Here is a 22,783-nt window from a genome sequence, read left to right as displayed (position 1 = left end):
TGTTAAAATAACAAAGGTATATTTCTGTTATCTGTCTGTCTTTTTCACTAATGCAATTAGAGAAAGTTCTTTTTTCTCCAATTCAATATTTAATTATAACTGCTGAGGTACTGGAAAAAATTAAAGTATTCTTTTAGGACGGAAAGATAAATCTTCTGAGGACAGAATACTTTGTGGTTAGTCTCAAACCCAGTCAAACCAGAATGCTATTGCCTTGTAAAATGATCAGAGTAACTAGAGCTGATGCAGGAAATCAGTCATCCTTTTGGCAGAAAGACTCAATTTCATTAGAAATTTTTTCAGTACTTCTGCATAATGGGCTGAGACTGAATTAAGCAAGCTGCACCAGGATCAAAGATGCTGTATGTGGGCTTGTCTTTTCCTGCTTTCAAAAGGTGCAGCACAAGCAGCAACAGTATTGCAGGGATATCTAGAGTCTGCAGATTGCAGTAGGAACTTCAGATCACCTGTTCTGCAGAGTCATCTGAAAAAAGTCTTCCTTCTCATGCTCCAGCTCTACCACGATTTGCTTTGAAACAAGCATGAAAATGCAGGGTTGATGTAAGAAGAAAATTTACACCTACGTGTTTTTGTAATAAAACCCTCATGTAGCTTTTCTTTCTGCATCTTCTAGAATCTTTCTTAGGTTCCCTAATTAACAGTTATTCTTCCATACCTTTTCAGGTCTTGGGTCTTTCTCAACACCAACAAATGCCCATTTATTTTAGAGTCTGCTGTCCTTACAGATAAAATGCTTCTGAGCTGATAGCTTGTGTGTTTCACACCAGAATGAGTTTCCCTGCCTAATGAGTTCATTTTGGGAGACAGCGGCAGTGCCTTAACCTTAACAGATAATTGTCATGACACTAGCAGGTGTGCTCTGTAGTGAGGAAATTTCCATTTCAGATAGCAAGGCTTTGTGCAATATTTTTCTCTTTCAGTTCATCTTACTCAGACCGGTGTCTGACTATGTAACTCTGTCCTGGTCACAGACAGAACATTAATCTCCTATACAGGGTGTGACGGAAACATTTCACCTTTGTTGCTGCTTTTGTTTTTACCCATCTGTTTGATAAAATTGGTACGCTAAATCCTCGCTAAATTGCTCTTTCACCTATTTCCAAACTCGGCTGGGAAAAGCTGCTGCTGTGTTTTATCTTATTAGAACATGCATACAACCAACACAGCCCTAGAAGATGTTTCATGTTCACAAAGTAAAAAGACTTAAAGCTAGGGGAAAAAAAATAAAGCCTTTGATTACAAAAACATTTCCTCAATTTACCTACTGTTATTCTAGCCTAAGACTCAGGAGTGCTAATTGTTACTTAGTTGAAATTTATTATATTCCCAAAATAGAGCTAGCTCATAAACTGAAGCTGAGCATCGTAGCTCAAGGATTGGGATCCTAGTGAGTAGCACAGGAGTCATTTGGAAGAAATGTTGGACTTACTTACTTCTCGGTCTTCAGAGCAGAGTATCCAGTGTGGTTAGAGCTTTTTATCCTTAAATTTAGCTGAGTTCTAAAATATAGTTTGTTTGCTTGATGTTCTGCCCTGAGAGGAATTGTGCAATTATAAAGTGACAATGAATTTACCATTTTTAAAAATCTGTTTAACAAAGCAATAAATAATGTTGGTTTTTTTTTTTCCTAAAAATGGCTTCTCAAGACAGTATTATGTCTCTGCCCAGTTTTCAGATTTTATTTTGTGAGGTGCTTCATGTTCTCTAATAAAAATGAGAGTGCTGAATGAAAGACAGAAAGCAAAGTAATAAAGCAAACTTATGTAAACAGTATCTTTTTATTAGCATATTCCTCAACGTAGTGTTTTACTTTGCAATGCTGAAAAATGTTCCCAATTACATTTTTATCTGAAGTTGTCTGCATAAAAGGCTACAAACACTTATTTTTCTTAAAGTAGAAGATTCCTACTTTTTTTTCTGCAAGAGAAATGTCTCAACATCTGATTTCACTGGAGTTCAGCACTTGCCCTAGACACAAGGCTAGAAGTTATGTAGCTTGCTTTCAGGTTGTGTTTACCATTTCAGAAGAGGGTCTTTGTACCCAACAGAGATGAGAGACATGGGTTCATAGATTTGCTGTCTAGTGATTTCTCTTCAACAGCTCAGTCTGTATGCATTGTCATTTCTCCTAATGTTTAGGAAGCTCAACTTCTGTCACGTACCTGCCTTCATGGAATCACAGAAGTGTTGGTTGTAAGGGACCTTTGGAGGTCATTTAGTCCTCCTTGAGCTTCCTGCTCAAGATAGGACTTGTGCCAACACTAGATCAGTTAGCCAAGTCTTGGAAACCTCCAGGGATGGAGATTCTGCAACCTGAGTAACCTGTTCCAATGTCGCACTTACCTACGTAGCTAAAAGATTTTTTCCAGATGTCCAATTCAAACACTGTCAGGATTAGAACTGAATTTACTTCAAAGCATTTATCCCGGTAATTATGATTTTAAAAGGCAAATTTTGGATGGTGGAATGTAAGGGTTTTAGATGCCATAGTTGAAATTGTTGTTTCGTGATGGTCAGCGGCAAAAGTTTCTCAACTGCAGTAGGTCCAGGATTTTCATATATGTGTTTGTACCAGATACTTAAAACTATCCTTTCTTATTAAAAATCTTTGAGGATTAGTATCTATACTCAATGTGTGCATGTAACTGATATTTTTTTCAGACCTGCTTTCTTCATATGTTTTGTCACCTGACTGAGATCACTTTATAAACAGATAAGAAACTCTGCTGCACAGGCTGAAATTTGTGCAGTTAGCAAAGGGATAATTCCACAGGGCACATTTACTTTCGCATTCTTCATTATTGGTCTCACTGCCTTCAAGGTATTTAAGATTAAGAGTACTCAGGCATCCCTTGTCCAGTATCTGCACTATTCTTATAAACTCTAGATGTTTAGAATGAAATTGAAAATTATTTCAATTTATTTCATACCTAAAATTAGAGTGGTTGGGGTTTTTTTCCTACTGTTCTATGCATTGTTCATCAAGAACTACAGATTTCTGTACTGTAATAATAGCACAACCAAGTGTTAACATGTTCGGGTATTAAGCTCAGTGCAAGGTATAATTTGTAGTGTCTCTGGCAAGCCAGCGGAGAATAGTTTTTCTTCCTCTGTCTTTTATGAAACATTACCTGGAGATGACAGCCAATAGCTGAGGCAGTACGAGTATTGAAAATGTACTGAGGAAGAAAGTAAGGGAAAAAGATTTTTAGAATATTTTCAAACTGATTTCTTTTTTCTTGCTGGAGATGAGACACACAGGTTGTCCAGATTGAGTGCTGGGGGAATCTCTATAATCAAGGGGTTTACAGCTTTATTCTTCTAGTAGTTCTGTGCCTGTCATTGCCTCAACTGAAGCATTTTATTGCTTTTTTCTTTTTGTATTCCTTGTCTTATTGCATCCCAAATAAGGTTTCCATTCCCCCTCTATTTCAAAAGAGGTTTGGGAAGGGGGGGTAAATTTTCAGTTTGAAATGCTAAGATTTATTAATAGCATAGAGTTACAAAACAGAATTCCTGCAGATAGTGTTAAAAAACATCCCCTGAAAATGTGCTTCATGTACTGCTAAAATAGCAGGTGAGTATTTCCCTTTGGGGTTGTTGCCATGAATCAGTCATTAGTGTTTAAGAATTAAACATGATACTGTAGTTGGCATTCTCCCTGGCCAACTGAATGTGTTCTGTCCTTAAAGTGGATTTAGTTTCCACTGTTCTTTTCCTGGTATCTTAGCTGGCAGCAAAGTAGGCAAGCTGCCATGCCACTGGGCTAGCAGTGAGCATGTTCTTGTGTATTAGATCAGCCTTATTGACTTAAAATAGTTGTTAAAATGTGAAACTTCTTGAAATGTGAAACTTCTATGTTCAGAATTAGTCCAAGCATGTTGATTGATACCAGTGGCCATTAGAAGTCTGTGGTTGTGGAATTTGTGCCAGAAAACTTGACAAAAGCTATGCCAAGTAAGACAGCTGCTGCTACACATGCCTGGTTTCTAGCAGTACTAACTTTTCAACCCATATGTTTAGAGGTTTTTCCACAGGGCATATTGATAGTACAGCCTGAACCCAGTGATTAGTGTGCTTGGGAATGCAGGTCTCTCTGATACCAAGGCGGGGGGAGAAGAAGAAAAAGGTATTCTGAGAAGTTACCCACCAGAAATCTATTTTAGCCTGAAGGAACTTGAATACTTGGGTGGGGGTTGAGAGATGGGGAGAGAAAACAATTCAGACTGATCAGTAATGTTGTTTTTCTACTTTTTGGGGGGTTAGGTTCAAGTAGAAATGTCAAGAAATATATATTCTTATATAATTCTGTATTTAAATTTTAATTTTTCATGTGATCACATATTTTACATTATATCTGTCTACCCTTTAGGCTATGAAAAGCAGAGAGCTATGAAAAGCTGTCTTACCTATTTTGTTGTTGCTGCTGTTTTACACGAACCTTTCACAAAATCTCCCATCTTTGATTCTTAACTTTTCTATTGAGTTTTGTCCTTATGTATGCATTTCTGAAAATGAAAGTTATAAGCAACTAATAGAAGGTCTTTAAAGTCAAACACTCAGCTAATTCTAACGTGTATGTTTTCAGAGTTCAAGTACGTCTTTGGAAAGATGTTCTAGTATATTTATCAAGTCTGAATTTTTGGAGAGCAGGAAAACTCACCGTGTAAAAAATCTTTATGAACCTGTACTTTTAACTGTAGTAATTTTACTTTCTTTTTTCAGAAGTTATTTACTTAAAGTTTCTTCTACAGAAAATTTTTCTTTCTTTATTTATGAGGTAATTCATTTTAGATATGTATTCAGTACATCAAAACTACATTTTTCACAGAGTTTGTAGTTGCGAAAAGATGTTAGATCATCTAGTCTGACATCATGAGTTAAGCAGAGAGTTAAGCAGACCAAAAATTTCATCCAATTGTGCTAATATGGAACTCAACAACCGTACTGAATATGGTAAATAAAGCACATAAACAAGAAAGGCCTGCAGTCTTGACCTGTAAAGGTCAAGAAATAGAGAAAACCTCATTTCCTTTTGTAGTTGTTGCAGTAGTTAATCACCATTGTTATTGAAAATGTGTCCCTGATTTTTAACTGAATTTACCTAGCTTTACCATCTGTCCGCTGCGGGGTGGTTGTTTTTATACCATTTTCCACTGTTACTGAGGATCACAAAATAGCTATAGCATACCAGAGAACACCAGTAAAATTATGCTTTCCACTTGTTCTCAGCATCAGTTCGGTATAATATGTCTAAATTGTCCATGGGGGCTGCCCCAGTGGCACTCTGAGACAAAATCCTCTGTCCAAGCCCACCTAGAAGCCAGATGGACCTCTCTCTAGGGTACACGAATGGAGGTTTACCTGAGCAGGCTCAGAAGTTTTCTTCAGCGTTGGTGCAGCGTTTCACAGTTTCCATGTAGCAGGCTGTGCACAGGCTGCTGCATTCTTTGTACAGCTGACAGAAGTATCTACGAGATGTCTGTTGGGTGAGGACCCCATACAAGGATAAGAGGTGGGTGGATTTGGGATAATCCTGCGTTTTTAGCCTATCCTGAAATTCCTCTGAAGGATTCATGTCTTACTGTTAGGCTTTGTTTCCAAGCTTTAGCAATGGCCAAATTTTGCCATTAGTAGCTTTGCCAAGCAGTATCACGTTTCTGAAGTACGTACCCTGATACAAACATTACTTTCTATTTGATACAAGGAAGGCTGTAGTATCAAGCCCTTAATAAATCCTTTGTCACCTTTTTTATGGTGATTCCTCCCTTATTTGATGAAACAGTGCTACTGATAATGGATGTGAAGAAGGACTGCAGAATCGTCTCTTGGAGTTATGAAAATTAAAATTTCTGTGTTAAGAAATTTAGATTTAGACTTAGGAGAAACCTGACCTTCACACCCAATGGCAAAATTCAGTTTGCATTTGATGAGCTCTCACCCCAGGTGCTTAAATCATGGTGTATTGGGGATTTGTGTAGAGCTAGGAAGCTGATAGCAGTAATGTCACCTACTGATATGCTGAACACTTTAATTATGGTCACTGCAGGCACTTCAAGCTCAGCAGAAATGAGATTGATGTTTGCATTGTTTATCTAAGAGAATTCATAATGGAAATAATAACCAGAAGTGTGTTACTGCAAAAATAGCTGATATAAAAACACAAAGGAGAAATGCTCAGTGTTGGACAATTCTTTTGAGATACATTGTTCTGCAAGCTGGACTCAAATCTAACTTAATGTTTCATTTTCTGCCATGGATTATTTACATCAAAAATTAAATAACTTCAAGGTTAACTGCCAATTGTACTGTGATGTGACATACGATAAATTTAGAGATTGGAAATTCAGAGCAAAGGACAAGCGCTGGCATTCCAAATTGTACTGTCCTTATAAGTGCAGAGCTTTCAAGCTGCTTAGGAGTGTGGTATGTATGATTATTTTGTTTCTTCTAGATTTATGACATTTGTTTTATAACTCTAAGCATGTGTCTAGAAATACTGCTGCAGCCTAGGCTTAAGGAAGAAAGAATCAAGCCTATAGGGGGAGAGTTCTAACAGGGAAATATAACAATGTGATCTCTGCTTTGGAAGTGTGGTGTACTCTTTGCGAAAAGGGCATTTTCCTAGGCAGACGTGTTACTTCTATGAGAGATTGATCAGCGGTTTATGGGTAGCTCTTCATGGAGAATGCTACAGTTTAACTTCTAAAATTTGTGGTGTTTCTTGTGCTTCCTCTCTTCCTAATTGAATTAAGAGAACAGATTCATAGCATGGGTGCAATAAGTTACAGAATTTAGTTTCACAGACTCTGAATTTATCTGATATACAAAAATCACTACTTTGTTTATATTCTAATACATTTTCTCTTTACTATACTATAAATCTTTGTGGTGGTTTTGAGCACAGCAGTTAATGAGATATAATTAATCTCAAAGTCTCTAATAAGGCTTTAAAAGGGACTCATGTTATTTGGATCTACAGACTGTATTTTTTTTCTTCCTAAACATTTAGTTTTCCCTTTTAAAAGGGATGAAAAAAAACCCAGTGATTTCTTTTTTTCTTGTATTTGTCATAAGATACTTATTGTCTTGAACTTTTCCCCTATTTAACTCTACAAATGTGGTATGTTTCTGGAGCCAATGTACAGTAAAATCTACTTGCAGTGAAATTATGAAGTGTCTGTTAACAAATGCAGTTGATGTTTATTTCCCACTAGTCTATGACAGTATGCCACCGGCACTCTTGTCAAATTCAGTGTATTAACCTCACTGAAAACTAAAGAAGCTATATCTGTGATTGATTCGAAGCAGAAGTTATCTTCAACAGTGAGCAACCTTTCCAATTAACAGATAGATCTCCCTTTTAAAACTGCATGTTTCCTCCTGAATGCTGGTCTCGTTCTTTCTGCATTTAATATATTCACAGCTACAGGACAAGTGGTTATGTATGTCAGCCTTAAGCATCTTTAGCTCCCATCAGTTGTAATTAGGGCCTCAAAGGTTCAGGCCATTTGTATGATACCATTTTCTGCCTGGCTAAAGTCAAAGGGAAAGACTGGATTCTCCAGTCCCTGCTTGAGGAAAGGACATGTGAAGTAAGGGGAGGTCGGCAGCATGCATGTTTTGTGTCTGTACTGGTAGCCTTGTCTGTGTTACTTGCTAACTCTCTCAGGGCTATCTTAACTTACATCTAGCTGTGCGTGTACATCTACATTAACTCTTTTCAAGAAGGATTTCTTTCTCTCTCGCTTTGCTGGTTTCACAGTTCTTAGCTTTTACAGCCAATCTAGCCTGAAAATTCCCTAATTTGGCAACAAGATGGGTACACTGCTGGGATTTTCTGCTGTTCTGTTTTGCATATGTCTGCTCTGCCTTTCAGTACGCATGTGACTTTATAGCTTTTAGAACGCACTTAATGGATTAGCTGAGCTAAGCTCGCTATATGACTGGTGCGAGGCAAAGACTACATTTCTCATGCAGGTGACAGTAGTCGCAATGGGTCAATCTGACATCCAAAGATAGCCTTAGCTGGCATACTTACTGTTTGTTCTTTCTTTACTCATGGGCCCAAGCCATGCTTTGGTTGAGAAGAGTGGTAGCACACAGTCCTGGAGGAGGTTTGTAGTCGTTGGCCTTTACAGCTTTGAACGCCAGTAGTAAAGGCAGAGTCTGACCATGTATGTGAAATCTCAGACTTTATCCTGTGAAGAGCAGAATAAGGACAACGCGAGAACTCAGTTTTGCAATAACATTCACACTGCTTTGCACTTTGCCCAGAAACTCCTGTTAAGCCGTGGTATGCAGGTAGAACATGCAGTAAAGTGATTAAGCCTGTCTTGTCTTAGACAAACCCGCTTTCCACCTAAGCACTTGAGTGTAAGGAAATTTCTGTTTCAGGCATCTACTCGCACTTACAAAATGAGACACCTGTACTTCTGTATGATTTGCATTTATGCTTTGTAGAGCTCTCATTCATTCATTGTTTCCCTAGATATTTATTCAACACTCATTTCAGCCATCACCGTTTTACCTGAGCAGTAGGCAAGACTTGAGTTTTTACGGCTTCCAGGCATGTGCACACACAGACACACTCTGTTGGCCCAGCATAATTATTTATCTCAAACATATAAAACTTCTGACCTGTAGCTAATTTTTGAGTGCTCATCTGTAACTTTTAAGACAAACACAACTAGAAATAATAGTAGTTTAGAATAGCTACATAATAATAATTTAGTGTAGGAAGAAAAATATTGAGTTTTAATTATTTAATGGTACAATATATTTTTTCCTTCTGTTACAAGGCATATTTTTAATTTGGAGTTGTAGAATTTAGCATATCTTAACTTCAGCTAATGTTTTTTCCAGTAATAAAAGCAACTTCATATTGTAAGTACTCTAATGGAATATGCTGAATAAATCAGCCATAAAAGAAATTACTCTGTATTTTACATAGCAATTGTAAGAATTGAAAGAAAAAGAAAGGGGGATTTCCCTGAGGAATGAGAGCAAGGATTTTGCATCTGAAAGAATAATTTCTAGTTTAAAAGGGGACTAAAATGTTTAATAAAATGAATACACGTACTTAAATAATTCCTAGAGATTAACATGTCTATAGGGTTAAGGCACACAGATGAATGTATTTTAAAGGTTGATTAAATGTCCTCAGATTGCTGTAGTTCTCAGCTGTCTAGAAGAATGTACCACACCAATCCACAAAGTTATTTGCATTTCCATGCGTTAAGTATAGTAGTGTGTGTGAAGATTGGGGTCTAGCAGAGTATGATATAAATACATTATGAAACCGAAGAAGAAATCCGCAAGGGCCTTTCTGTCTGTGTGTCTGTATCAAACAAACCATTCATACACTTGGGTCTGTGTTAAGTGACTGAGAAATGTAGTCAAGAGTTAAAACAGGTTTCATGTGTATACAGACTTCAAAAGTGTGCTTGCTTATATGAACCCTCTTCTTTCTCATTTGGAAATGAAATTATTAATGGTTTTCATCAGCCTCATGTGGATTTTTCAACTTCGCGAACTTCATCTGTGGCACCTGGGTGCTCACAGTATACAAAAACTTTGGGCTGTATTATGCAAGATATCAGATGCAGGTGACTGATAGCAAACTCTAACACAGAAAATTTACCCATCTTTTGAGCTCCTCTCTCTCTGATGGCATAGATACCTAACTCATGTTCTGTGCTGCATGGACACTGTGAACAAGCTCTTGGATTGCAGACAGATGTAGACTGATAACAATTTCCCTGTCTGATCTGTCAGTGGCCCTCTCACAGTGTTTGCCTTCATTTTTTTAATGTTCTTGACATGAATGTGCTTGTTTTGCCATGGATTTCTGTATTTGGGAGACTACTTGCTATTTTTCTACAGTGCGAGCATGGATTTTTTTTTTTTTTACATGTCAGATTTCCTAATAGTAAACATGTTTTTTTGCTGAAATACTGGATGAGAGTACAGTCAAAGGAGTTCTATCTGTAAAAAATTGAGAGCAAACTTGCCAGTTTTTGAGCGGAGTGCTCTGTTAGCAATACTGATCTTGGAATTCCTGCATAGTGGTGTATTAGTTGTGAGATGAGGGAAAGCTAAGGTACAGCTTCAGCTACCAGCATACTCTTAATACTTTTCTTCTAAGAATAGAGGCAATTTTTTATAATTGCTGTGTGTTGGAAGTGGAACATATCCCAGTAGTCTGACTTTGCTGAGCAATTGGAAACCCCTACGACGTTTTCAAATCACTTAGGACAAAAAAAGAATAATATTTCAGTTTGTATCTGACAAACTTTGTCTCTTCCCTAAGTTGCTGACCAGCAAAGAAGAGAGAAACTGAAAAAGAAGATAGCCAAGTGTGAAGAGGAAATAAGTGTGGGTAAAACTGCCTCCCGATCCAGCTCAAGACAGAGTGGAAGGCTGCTGCCATCCTCTTTTGGAAAGGTAGATATTTTAATTTTGTTTAGTAGATATCAGAGTCTACTCACCTCCCATAATAACAGCTGATCACTGCTGTGCAGCAGCTCTAGAGGGAGGGCTGGCATATTTCAAGCGGCAGAAAATAGACAAGGGTCTTCCTGGTGCGTGCCCAACAGCAAACGCACGTCTCGGCCTTCTGACAAAGATGGCAGGTATCTGGATGAAGAGTGCTTGTGGTAAATTCAAGTTCTAGTTACCCTTGAATTCTCTTGCGTTCATCTCAGCTGAAATTCCCATGTCCTCTCTGTTGCTCCAGAGCTTTCTACCATTTGCTAAGGCAGACCTCTAGTTACCACTAACCTTCCTAGCAGAAGAATCAAGAATCTTCTTTTTTTTTTTTTTTTTTTTTCTGTATCCAAAGTCCTACTTTGGAAATACATTTCGTATCTAACAGTATACTACATGCTCAAATTGCAGTTATTGAAAGTGAAAATAGTACTTAAGCCATCAAAATAAGTGCTTTTCTGTCTATACACATAGGTTCACTTATTTTGGCTGTCATTTCATTCAGATATGTGGTGTATATTTCCAAATAATAAATAAATAAATAGCCTAATAAATTACATTCTCTTGTTTGTCACTGTAAAGGAGCAATTGCAACTTAAAACAGAATGATGTTTTAACTCTGTTGATTTTAACAGCAAATGCTTCAAATGTTGTTTAAATATCCATAGAGCTGGAGAACATTTCCAAGTAGTACAGAAAACTCACCATTAGTTTCTTTCTGTGTGACTGGTTTTTGCAGCAGGCGGTCTGAGTGGGACCTTATTGCAGTGCAAAGAAATAATGCTTCGGTACATGGCTCTTAGTTATGGATGAAATGACAGGCATGCATAAGAAAACGGAGAAAATGTCATATTTAAAATCCAAATTGTATTTTTTATTAATACCATTTTTGTCCTTCCATGTTATTTTCTGCAAACTGGAGGCAGGAGAAGTTTCTTAAATTATTTCATCACGAAACCAAGTAAAGTGTGCTTAAAATGTATCTCTAATTACTGCATAAATTCTCAGTTTTAAAATGAAAAGATGCACTTGTGGTATTTAATATAGCATTATAACAGACTGTTGCTTTTCCCCTTTGTTTTAATGTTTTGCAAAACAAGGTCTTTCTAAAATAATATCTGTCCCAGTTCTTCTAATTACTTACAGGTGCCTTCCCACCAACATTTTTCTTGAAAGTGTAGTCTCTATCATGCCAACAGAAACTGCAGCTTTCCTTATGTTTGCTAGCCTCAGGGTATAGTTCAACAAACTGTCTGAGTCTGAATTTCAAGTTATAAATGTGTTTTCAGTGTACTGAAAAGTATATTTTAGAAAGTGATGTTGGGAGACTTGCCAAATTAATGTTTAACCACACATAAAAAGTAATTTTTGGATATAATACTTTTTTGCCTCTAGGGTTTTTTGGGGGGATTTGTTTGGGTTTTTTTGTTTGTTTGTTTGTTTTTAACTTTACAAATGAAAAGAGTAATCTTCACTAAAATACTATTTGGCACTTTGTTAATCAAATCATTCATTGCTGGACTTAGAAAATATGTTTCACTGTAGTATAAACAAGAGGACCAGTGAGTCAGTAAGAAGTGAAAATCTGTAAGTGAGCCCTATGGTAGAAGGGTAGGCAGTGGAAGTAACTGGGCTGTCATATTTTTGTGCTAAAAATGAAGCCCTATTTAAACTTCACTTCATTTGCCAAAATATACATTGATTTCCTATGCTTGTTTGTACACCGAGGGAAGATTCTTCTACTTCAGTGATTAGATGTCCTCTGATGCATTGTGAGGATGAGTTAGCCATTCTAATTGTATTTCTCTAGCATCAGGATGTATCGATAGGTGACAGTTGGAAAACAAATTCTAAGGATGCCTATTAAAGCATATGATGACGTGGAGGATTTTTGCCACACAGTAATCATATTATTGCTGTCACTGTTGCCATTAGGAAAAAGCTGATTATACATCCTCTGTTTGTGGAACTGCTCCAAAAATTGTTTTGTTGCATTAGGATATTCCTGGGTTGGAATGAGATTCGGCATAAATTTGAGGTAGTCAGCCTTGGAATGCTCCAGGTTTCCAGGGAGGTAATGGGAAGAGTAGAATGTGGTCCTGTGCTTAATAAGGCTCTTGCAACATTACAGGAGGAGTGTAAGAAAAAGAGCCAAGTAGAATTCTCCTGGCTTTGCCACTGTTACATTTAAATGTAAGAATACAAAAGTTAAAGAAATTACTTTCATAATGCATAATTTCTTGCCTAATAAAATGTGGCTCTTGTAAAATATATATCAACTTAAGAGTAACATACATACATATATATGTATATAAAAACATAATAACTCTTGTAACCTTGTAACTCTGACAAGGTCAATGTCTGACTAAATTATAGGCTAAATACATGCTAACCGGCTTTGATGTATATGCCTGACTTTCTATTTTCAAAAGGCTTCATTCATTAGCATTCACTTTTTATGCATTCTGATAAGTCTGATGCCTTTATTTCATCATTTTCATTTTTCACATAGCTGTATTTATTATTATTTAATGCGGCAGTGGAGCACAGAAACTGTTTTCAGTTGAGACCGTGCTTTTCTGCATGGTAAAACTAAAAAAGTAAAAATAATTCCTCTAAATTATATAATATATGTTATATATTTCTTAAAACCTCTGTGATTTAGTCAGTGTGGTTTATTATACACTGAGCCAACTGTGAAGCTGAATAGCTATAATGTGTCTTGAACCTGACTGGCCTGCCCTTTGACTGTTTTGTTCAAGGGTTTAAATGCACAAGAACAGTGAATTCTTTCTCTGTTATATCTAGTTATAAATGTAAAGTTACTGTAATGTGAGAATCTGCTATGATATGTAATGAACTGAGAAAGTTATTTCTGTTGTGGTTACCTAGATTTCATCACAGGCTTTTTGAAATAATCAGTGATTTTAATCAAAGAGAGCATTTTGATCACAGAGATAAAAATATTCCATCTAGAGCCGTGGGTTAAGATGTGATTGATAGATGTTTATGGTGCGTCATACATTTCTCTACTTTTGGCAGAAGACCGAAGTGAGAAGCTAAAGAGCAGGCTCATTTTCAAATGGCACGATGGAGCAGTCTTCGGATGGGATCACTAGCAGCTGAATTACTTCAAGGACAGTAGCTTATCTCTCACAGTCAAGTGGAGGGGCAGGGAAAGCATAAGATGTCCTGGGGACAGCCGTACTGCTCTTCTGCTCCTCCCTTCCCATGTGGTGTAATAATGATGGTTGACACCAAGTGTAAAAGTTAATCAAAACAGGATGATAAACTACAGATACGGATGCTGAAAGGGCTGCTAACTTTGTGCTTGTGTGTCTTTGTGAATATGTAATTTTTAAGCGAGTATTTAGAGACTTATTTAGATTGAAAAGCTTGAGGATGGATAAGCAGCACATTTGTGGGTATCCGCTCATTTATCTGTCAGCAAATTACTTATATATACTCCTTCTTTAATGAATTACTCTAAGTTTTCTCACAATAGAAAAGGCTGTTTGACACAATCTGGAAAATACCATGATGTCTGAGCATAGTATGCCACTTCCATGTAGGCTTTCCAACTGCTGCTGGGGATGGAAAGCTATATTCTAGTGAAAGCCGATGCTTAATTTTTATTTTTCTGTACAAAGCTGATCTGGGTTTTTAAACATTCATCTGAGTGATTCAGCAGGTCAAACTGCGTGAAGCTCAATATGACTTCCCTCTGAAGCAAGAAAACCTGTATTGAGCTGGCCATGAGTAAAATCTCTGATTTGAGCAAGACTTGGTATTTCATATCCCATGTTCAGATAATCCTATTAATAGGCATTTCTAGCTGCTAACGAAATTTTTTACAGAAATTAATCCATGCCAAAAGTCAGTTGGAGGAAGGCTACTCCAAAGGAGGGTAAATTTTCTCTTTTAACCATTTGAAGGGTGGTTGCCATTGCCTTGACGTTTCAAGATCCCTTTCAGCCTGTTTTTTGACACTTCTTTGATTTCTTAAGAATGGCAGTTATGACCATCTGCTTGTGCCTATGAAATATAGGTTAGGAAACACCATTAGCTGTTTCTAATCTCTCTTGTTAATTTTGTATGCAGCACACATATGTGGCTATGTGAACTGCCTACTCACATGCTTTATATTTAAAGATTTATTATACTGTTATGATATTAACAGTCTGAAGATGTACTGTGCTTGAATTAGTTCTGTCAGAATGAGAGATGTAAGTGACTAAAGAAAGCAGAAGAACCTTCTGAGCATCAAAGAAAGATGTTTTCATCAGGAATGTTCAGTACAGATTTCCTTTCAGGCTTCAGAGTGACAATCACCTCTCATGCTGGTTGTTTGAATTAATACATTTCCATATGCACATTCAGTAATACCCCTTATTAATAACATCACGGTATTTGATGAAAGTGGGAACGTACCACATTATACAATTGAATACCACACACACACACACACACACACACACACACACAAAGAATGTAACAGGAACATAGTTTTGAATAAGAAAAATGGTTATTACTGATGCCAGTATGCAAACTGATTCTATTCATAGAGGTCTTATTTGTTTACATATTTGTGTGAATTTTGTCTCTTGCCTTTCTCAATTCTTAACTAATTATGGAAGTGTGTAGTGAAACGAACAGATGACATGCAAGGGGGTTATGAGAGCAGCAACTGTAAAGGCAGCTTGTTGCCTACTCCAGGAGACCTTGGCTCTCTCCAGGCAGCGGAGAGCAGGCGCTCAGCCCACTTACAGCAATATTAAAGTGGCTTATAAATGGAGCTGTCTCAAGTTAAAAGATTCGGACGCTCATTTACTACAAAATTGCGGCTTCTGGATCTTGACAGTGCTGTTCATAAAGTGTCTCTCTGATCTCATTTTATGATAGTAGATGAACTATTCTATTGGAAAGCCTTTTCGTACAAGAACAAGTTAATTTCAAGACTTGAAATTCATCTTGTTGTAACTTCAGTGACCTTAGTGAGAGGTGCCTTTGGACCATTTATGTGAAAATAGATTTAACGAGCTTTCTTTTCAAAGGTTGGTTTTTTAATAAGGCAGCTGATGCCTCAGTGGCTTTTGAGTTGAGAAACTAAACTTCTTTTAGAAAGTAAAAGTAACTTAGAGAGAAATCGGGATTCTTTCTCTGTGCCACTTCTCTTGCCCATCAGATGACAGCGGTATGCTTTCATCTATTTTTATTGAATTTTCTCTTCCACAGAGTCTGTGAAGATTCAGGGGTCCTCTCTATACAAGCTTGCTGCAAGTAATATTGCATTTACCCCAGTTTTGTGACTAACAAAACTGAAGCATAAATATGTAATTTATTAAACCTTTCTAAGGGGGTTGTTATTGCTGAAATGTATCATTGAGTAAATTTGTGTCTTGCAAAACAAATTACAGTTGGTTGAATCAATAGAATAGGAACGTATATTGGTAAGCAGGATAGGTGTCAAGATTCTTGACTCCAGATTACCTTAGTTACAGTTCTTGATAGTGCTAATGTCCAAACCTATGATACTTCCATGGAATAATTTCTTTTTTTAATTGTATCTGAAAAACAGAGCTAACTACCTTTCAATCAGTGTGTTACTGCATATTTGCCTGCATGTTTTTGTCTTTTTTTTTTTCCTCCAGCTAAACATCTGATGTTTTTATAGATAGAAATTAGAGAAGAAAATGAACATACTTGCTTACAGTTAACTTGCCTATACTAACACAGGCATACAAATAATTTTCTGAAAGCTTGGTGACAAATTGCAGACAAACAGCATTCTCTGACATTCCCTAAAATATTTTTGAAGTCACCAACATAGTTCCTTGTTCCTGATATTGTTTCTTTGTGTATCCGAAGGCTGAACTGCCTACCTGTTTGGGCAGGAAAGGTTTACCACAGGATAAGGGCTTCAAAAGACATTCTTCTTTCTCAGTAGTTGAACAAGGACATCTCAAGACTGACACAAATACGGCTTGGGTTTCAGTTCTATCTCGTCACTACTTTAGCTACGTGGTCTGTTCTACTTATGGTACGTTTGAGGAGAAGAAAAGAACTGCCCTAAGCTTCTTCATAAATAAGGAACGCTTAAATTTAGGATATTGCCACATTTACTCTGTACCTTTGTCTTGTTTTAGGATCAGCTTAACTGCTTCCAAGGAATAGAACATGTGGCTTTCATGTAGTACAGTTGTATAATTGGCTAGTATCACTTACTATCTTTTTTTTTTATTATTATTTTGTATGTTGCAGGGCACCAGTCATGATATGTTCACAAATGCTTCTACAATTTGATTTATATTGCTGCTCAATGAACTGTTTTAATTACCGAGAGTAAAAAGTATACAAGAAAAATTAAGCTGTTTATAATACATACTGAAGGGTATGGAATTAGCTTTTCAAAACATCTATATAGGTGGATTCTGAAACTTTCCAGTCTTATCTGTTCTCTATAGTGCTGAGCTACCACTGCAAGTACTTTATATGCAAACAATCACGCTGGTAAGCCTTATTATACTGCTTGCTAACACAGGCGTTTGTTTGGCATTGTTACTGCATGTTAGCAGTTCAGCATTTAATTATGCTGTAGTAGTAAAATAAAGTTGCCTCACATGAGACACCATCAAGAAGGGCTTATTTTGGCTCAGCTAACGAAAAAAACCTCTTTGCATTAGGCATCAGCAACTATGGACATTTTGGGGTACTGGAATAGCACAGATAGGTCTCACTGATGGAGAGAATTGTTGTGTGGAATTGTTGTGAAGGAAATATATGGTATGACAGTGGTGTGATGTGTGACATTGATGGTAAACTATCTGCATTTTTTAACATTCGTCTAAATAACATTTACTACATGCCACAAAATGTAAATTCATCATCTTGAGTTTTAATTTAAAATATTAAGTAGTTCTGAAAGGGAAAAAATGGAATAGTGTAGATTCAAAGCAATAACAGTAGCAGTGTTATGAGAAAATGCAGCATTTATACAGTAAGAGTCATTGCTTAGGGTCATTAAGAACACCTTTTTTTGGATTTGAATGATAGAATAGAAAATCTGTGTATATTTATAAGCTATACATGCATTACATAGGTTAATATACTATACTATATATTACTAGTTTACAAGTAAAATGTTGCTATCCTATACTATATATTAGTAAATTACAGTGTCATGAATTTTCAACAAATGTATAAGGATTTCCAAGTTTGGCTGTTTGTTTTTTTTCTCCTCCCTACCTCCCCCAGTAGGGGACTTTAAAAGTCTCACAAGAAGTATTGATTATCTTGCAGAATTCACACAGGTACTTTCTTTTACAGTTGATTTTGTCGCTTTTGTTGGCATTCAGGCCATTGTCACTTACTGGTGGGGAAAATCACAGATCCAACCTTCAATCCACATCTTAATCATCTGATTATTTTCAAAAAGTTAAGTGTTCTTGAGGATTTTCTCCAGGTTTATTTGTGCTCAGGCAATGAAGCACCACTGGAAATCCACTGAATCCATGCTTCAGTGTTAGAATCTCAAAATTTCCACATGGATTAATTATAAAATCGGGGTGGGCTGCTGGGTGAATCTGTGAGTCTTCTCAACTGGCAGTTGGGGTTGTATGTCATAAATAAATGCATATCACAGCATATGCTTTAAGTTATACTGGATCCACTCTTTCTCAGGCTTTCTATAGGGAGCTATTCCTTCAGTGACTTCAGTAATGTAATGCTTCTACTTAATAGTTTTTGCTTGTTTGATAGAAGCATAGTAGAGATGAATAGAACACATATGGAAATCAACTTCCCTTTCTCCCTTTTTTCACTGCGGAGCTTTATGGCCGATGGTACAGATCTCTCCTTACCTTCCTGTTCTTTGTTCAGATGGTGGAGGTACATCAAGTTAATCTCTGTGTTAGCCTATCTGAACCTAAACTTCAGGTTTGTTAAAAATCTTAATTGGCCTTGGAAAATTAATTTTCTTCTTAGGAAATACCTCTACTTGTATACATTCTCTTAAATCTTGCAGCACTTAGTTGCTGTTGATGTTGAGGTATATGAACTGCCTGAGTGTAAGGAAAGTAAAATAATTATTTTTAAAAGTCTGGCTAGTTAGTTAAAACTGAATTAATTTGAGTTTGTTAGCTGTTGGTTTTGAATTGGGTTTTCTCAGATGTCGTTTTATTTTAGCTGTTATTTTGCCTTTTATTATACTGATTGCATGGTACGGCAATGCGATTTTCCAGAATAACGCTGTCCTCAGCTTGTCTCCCTCACTGTTGCAGAACCTAGGTGCAAGTACTGTCTCTGGAAGTTGTGCTGCTAGGTAGTCTGAGTACACACAATGTGAGTCATCTCTTCTCCATCATACAGTTGTGTCTAACAGAACTTGAATTGCAGAAATAGTTAGGCATGTGGATGAAATTATAGAATCATTAAGGTTGGAAAAGACCCTTAAGATCATCGAGTCCAACTGTTAACCTAGCACTGCCAAGTCCACCACTAAACCATGTCCTCAAGCACCACGTCTACCCTTCTTTTAAATACCTCCAGGGATGGAGACTCAACTACTTCCCTGGGCAGCCTGTTCCAATGCCTGACCACCCTTTCAGTGAAGAAGTTTTTCGTAATACCCAACCTAAACCTGCCCTGGCGCAACTTGAAGGCCATTTCCTCTTGTCCTATCACTTGCTACTTGGGAGAAGAGACCGACCCCCACCTCGCTACAGCCTCCTTTCAGGTAGTTGTAGGGAGCGATAAGGTCTCCCCTCAGCCTCCTCTTCTCCAGACTAAACAACCCCAGCTCCCTCTGCCTCTCCTCATAAGACTTGTTCTCTGGATGCTTCACCACCTTTGTTGCCCTTCTTTGGACACGCTCCAGCACCTCGATGTCTTTCTTGGAGTGAGGGGCCCAAAACGGAACACAGTACTCGAGGTGCAGCCTCACCAGGGCCGAGTACAGGGGCACTATCACCTCCCTGGTCCTGCTGGCCACACTATTCCTGATACAAGCCAGGATGCCATTGGCCCTCTTGGCCACCTGGGCACACTGCTGGCTCATGTTCAGGCGGCTGTCGACCAACACCCCCAGGTCCTTTTCCACCAGGCAGCTCTCCAGCCACTCCTCCCCAAGCCTGTAGCGTTGCATGGGGTTGTTGTGACCCAAGTGCAGGACCCGGCACTGAGCCTTGTTGAATCTCATACACTTGGCCCCGGCCCAACGATCCAGCCTGTCCAGGTCCCTCTGCAGGGCCTTCCTGCCCTCCAGCAGATCGACACTTCCACCCAGCTTGGTGCCATCTGCAACCTTACTGAGGGTGCACTCAATCCCCTCATCCAGATCATCAATGAAGACATTGAACAGGACCGGCCCCAACACTGAGCCCTGGGGAACACCACTTGTGACCAGCCGCCAACTGGATTTGAGTTCATTTATAAGTTCATTTATACAAAATTTTGTTTGCTGTTAGGTTTCTGGTTTAATTGTCTAATTCTGCAATCTGGCTGTCCTTGGGGACTGCAAAATGTTGTGCATGCTTTTCCCTGGCTGACAGAATATCCAGTGGGTGGCTGTATCCTAGGTAGGAAAACAATATACAACAGCTGTCTTGCTTTTCAGACTTTTGTAAAGTACGTTTATGAGTGCACATACCCTGTCCAGGTATTTATGCGTTGAAGTTGCAAATTTTTCAAAATTCTCTCTGACAGAAATAAAATTTCTATTGAATTGTTCTTTCTCATTTGATAAAAAAAGAAAAAAGCTTAAGGTGTCACTTAGGTTTAGTTCTATTCCTGTCTTACTTGTCTTTGCCAGAGTGTCATAATACATTTCAGGAATGATGTTGAATTTTTAAGCATTAAGTTTTGGTTTGTTTTTTGTTTTTTTTGTTTTTTTTTTTTTCCCGAAAGCAGAAAAAATAGAGTGGTCTTTCCAAATCATTCATTCTTTAGCCTTTCTCAATGACAGACTTAGTTTTCAAATTTTGATTTTAGGTTATCAACTGTTTTCTTATTCCTGGCATTAAAATGATGTTTCTGATAAGACTGAGCCCTTCTAAACTCAAATGTGTTGGAAGATTCCCTATCACCTTCCATAGGACAGATTTATGTTCATGGTCATCACTAGTCTCTGGTGTACTTGGTGTCCTCCTTATTAACTATTCTTAATATTTGCTGCAGTACTTCACTAACTTTTTAACTTACTCAAGACTTTAAAATAACCTTACAGATCTCAAGGAGAAAAAGAAGAGATGCATAGGTAAGCTTTTGCTGTAAGGTTTCCCATTTTGTTTTGAGTGTCCTCCGCATCAATGAGATTTGTTTGGCTAGATTCTATACAAAATAGATGGTTACTGAAAACTGCAGTTAAGCGTTTTTACTAACTAAAGTTGACACCTGGACTTCAACCTGCATAGAAAATAGACTTCTGGTGAGGAGTTAGCTGACCATAATTTTAGTCTGAACCAGACACTGCCCACATCTTCCCTTAGCCATACCACCATGTACTACTGATTTGTCTCTATTAGTTTGTTGTCTAACTAGTAGCCTTTTAACTGTATCCTTTTAAAGTGACATTGAATATGAGTTTGCTTCTGAGAATTGAAGTACATTTTTAAACTCTAATGTGTTGAACAGTTAAGAAGCAGGAGCAGTAATACCATTTCTCTACCATCGCCTGAAATCAAGTATATCTATTCATAAACTCAGCATGTTGTTATCTGTCCTGTTTAACTGTAGTAAGCTGACGGCTTGCACCGTTGGCTTTCTGTAGCGTTAGAGGGAAAGTTTCATAGCTGCCTATGTGCCTGCTGGGTTGAGAAACCCAAGGGAGAACAGGATAGAAAGTTGACTGTGCCTGCTGGAGGATATTATGGTTGTATTATCCTAGCAATCAGGACATTTCTCACGGAGCAGGATGTCATTACACAAGGTAACATCCTGTGTTTGTACAGCCCTACCAGAGATGTGTGTCTCCCACCTACGGGAAGAAAAGGGTCACACATGGAATAAACAGTTAGTTATACTTTTCTTATTCTGTCTTAAACCACATTACAGTATTTTCGATGTTGGTCTAAGTTGAATCAGTGAGCGGTGCCCCTTGCAGAACATACATCTTATAAAGATAGCCAAAGTGTGATATGCTTTGAAGCTAATAGGATTTGGAGAGAGAGGCAACAACTCCACACTTGAGGAGAATACGTAACTATGAACTAGCCAGTAGGATTATTATGGATAATGTCTACCTTACCTTGCCCAGGTGGTATGAACAGAGCATACCCAGATAAAATAATTTGCCTCAATGCAAAGATTCCTTGACTTTTAAAAATGTATTGAGCCTTTGGACTAAAATGATTACAACTCTTGGTTTGATGTAGCCATCAATATTCTGTAACAAAACACCAATGTTTTTCTACTGAAGCAAACCATTTTCTTATTACTCTTTTATTTCCAATTACTAGGTTTTAAAATCTGCTAGCACTGGGGCTGCTCTGAAACTGATTTCACAAAAATGGAAAGTTTTTACATGGAAAATACCTCCAAGTTGGTAATAATAATAGCTGGGAGTACCAACTTGAGCAAAGCTGGTAACTTGCAAAGCAATCAAATCTTGTTTTCATTTTTTTTAGAGTTTCTTGGAAGCCGAAGACAAAGACGGTCTCTTCCCCTGTGCTCGGCAGACACCGTACCTATCAAGAGCGCTGTCTCCTTACGGCCAGTGTGGCTTGGTTCGCTCCAGTCCAGTAAAACATGCCAAAAAAGATTCTCGGAATACGTCTAACGCATCTAACTCAAACTCAAGTGTCAGTACATTAAGTACACCAAGAAAACGCTCTGGACTTTCATGCAGTTGCTCCACTGATAGTTTTGTGAGCAGTAGTCATTCCCAGAGGTATCAAGGAAGCAACTCCAAAGTACGCAGTGGGGATCTTCTAGTCAGGCACTCTGAATTCTTTACTGATAGCCAAAAACCTTTTACTCCACGCACCTTAATATCAGATGCTAAATCTTTCCTGTCAGAGTACAGGTATTACACTCCTGCTCGAAGGAAAAGGACAAATCACTGCAAGCAGCATGTGGAAGCTCAAACGCAGACTGATGTGATCAGGTACGGAGATTAAAACTTTGTTTTGAAACTGTGGAATTTAAATGTTATCATAACAGTATCTTCATAAAAGCAACATGTTTTATTCTCATTTACATTTGTATAAAACCAAAATAATTACTCTGAAATTATTCTAGATATGCCTTAGCAAAAGCTAGAAGAGAATGTGATTTTGTT

General features: G+C 37.7%; 1 protein-coding gene across 1 annotated transcript in view; it reads left to right on the top strand.

Annotated features, from left to right (window-relative positions):
* The window catches only part of SPATA7 (spermatogenesis associated 7), a gene marked incomplete at both ends in the record, with an annotated part of 45,022 nt that overhangs the window by 14,709 nt on the left and 7,530 nt on the right, over positions 1-22,783 (top strand). Inside the window, 2 exons of the mRNA XM_082318859.1 lie at positions 10,334-10,467; positions 22,131-22,609. Coding sequence (XP_082174985.1) covers positions 10,334-10,467; positions 22,131-22,609 — 613 coding nt within the window. The remainder of the gene's footprint in view (positions 1-10,333; positions 10,468-22,130; positions 22,610-22,783) is intronic.

Source organism: Platalea leucorodia (assembly GCF_965183815.1).
Source record: "Platalea leucorodia genome assembly, chromosome: 7".
Taxonomy (NCBI): domain Eukaryota; kingdom Metazoa; phylum Chordata; class Aves; order Pelecaniformes; family Threskiornithidae; genus Platalea; species Platalea leucorodia.
Note: the sequence above shows the minus strand (reverse complement) of the source record. Positions and strands in the feature narration are given on the sequence as shown.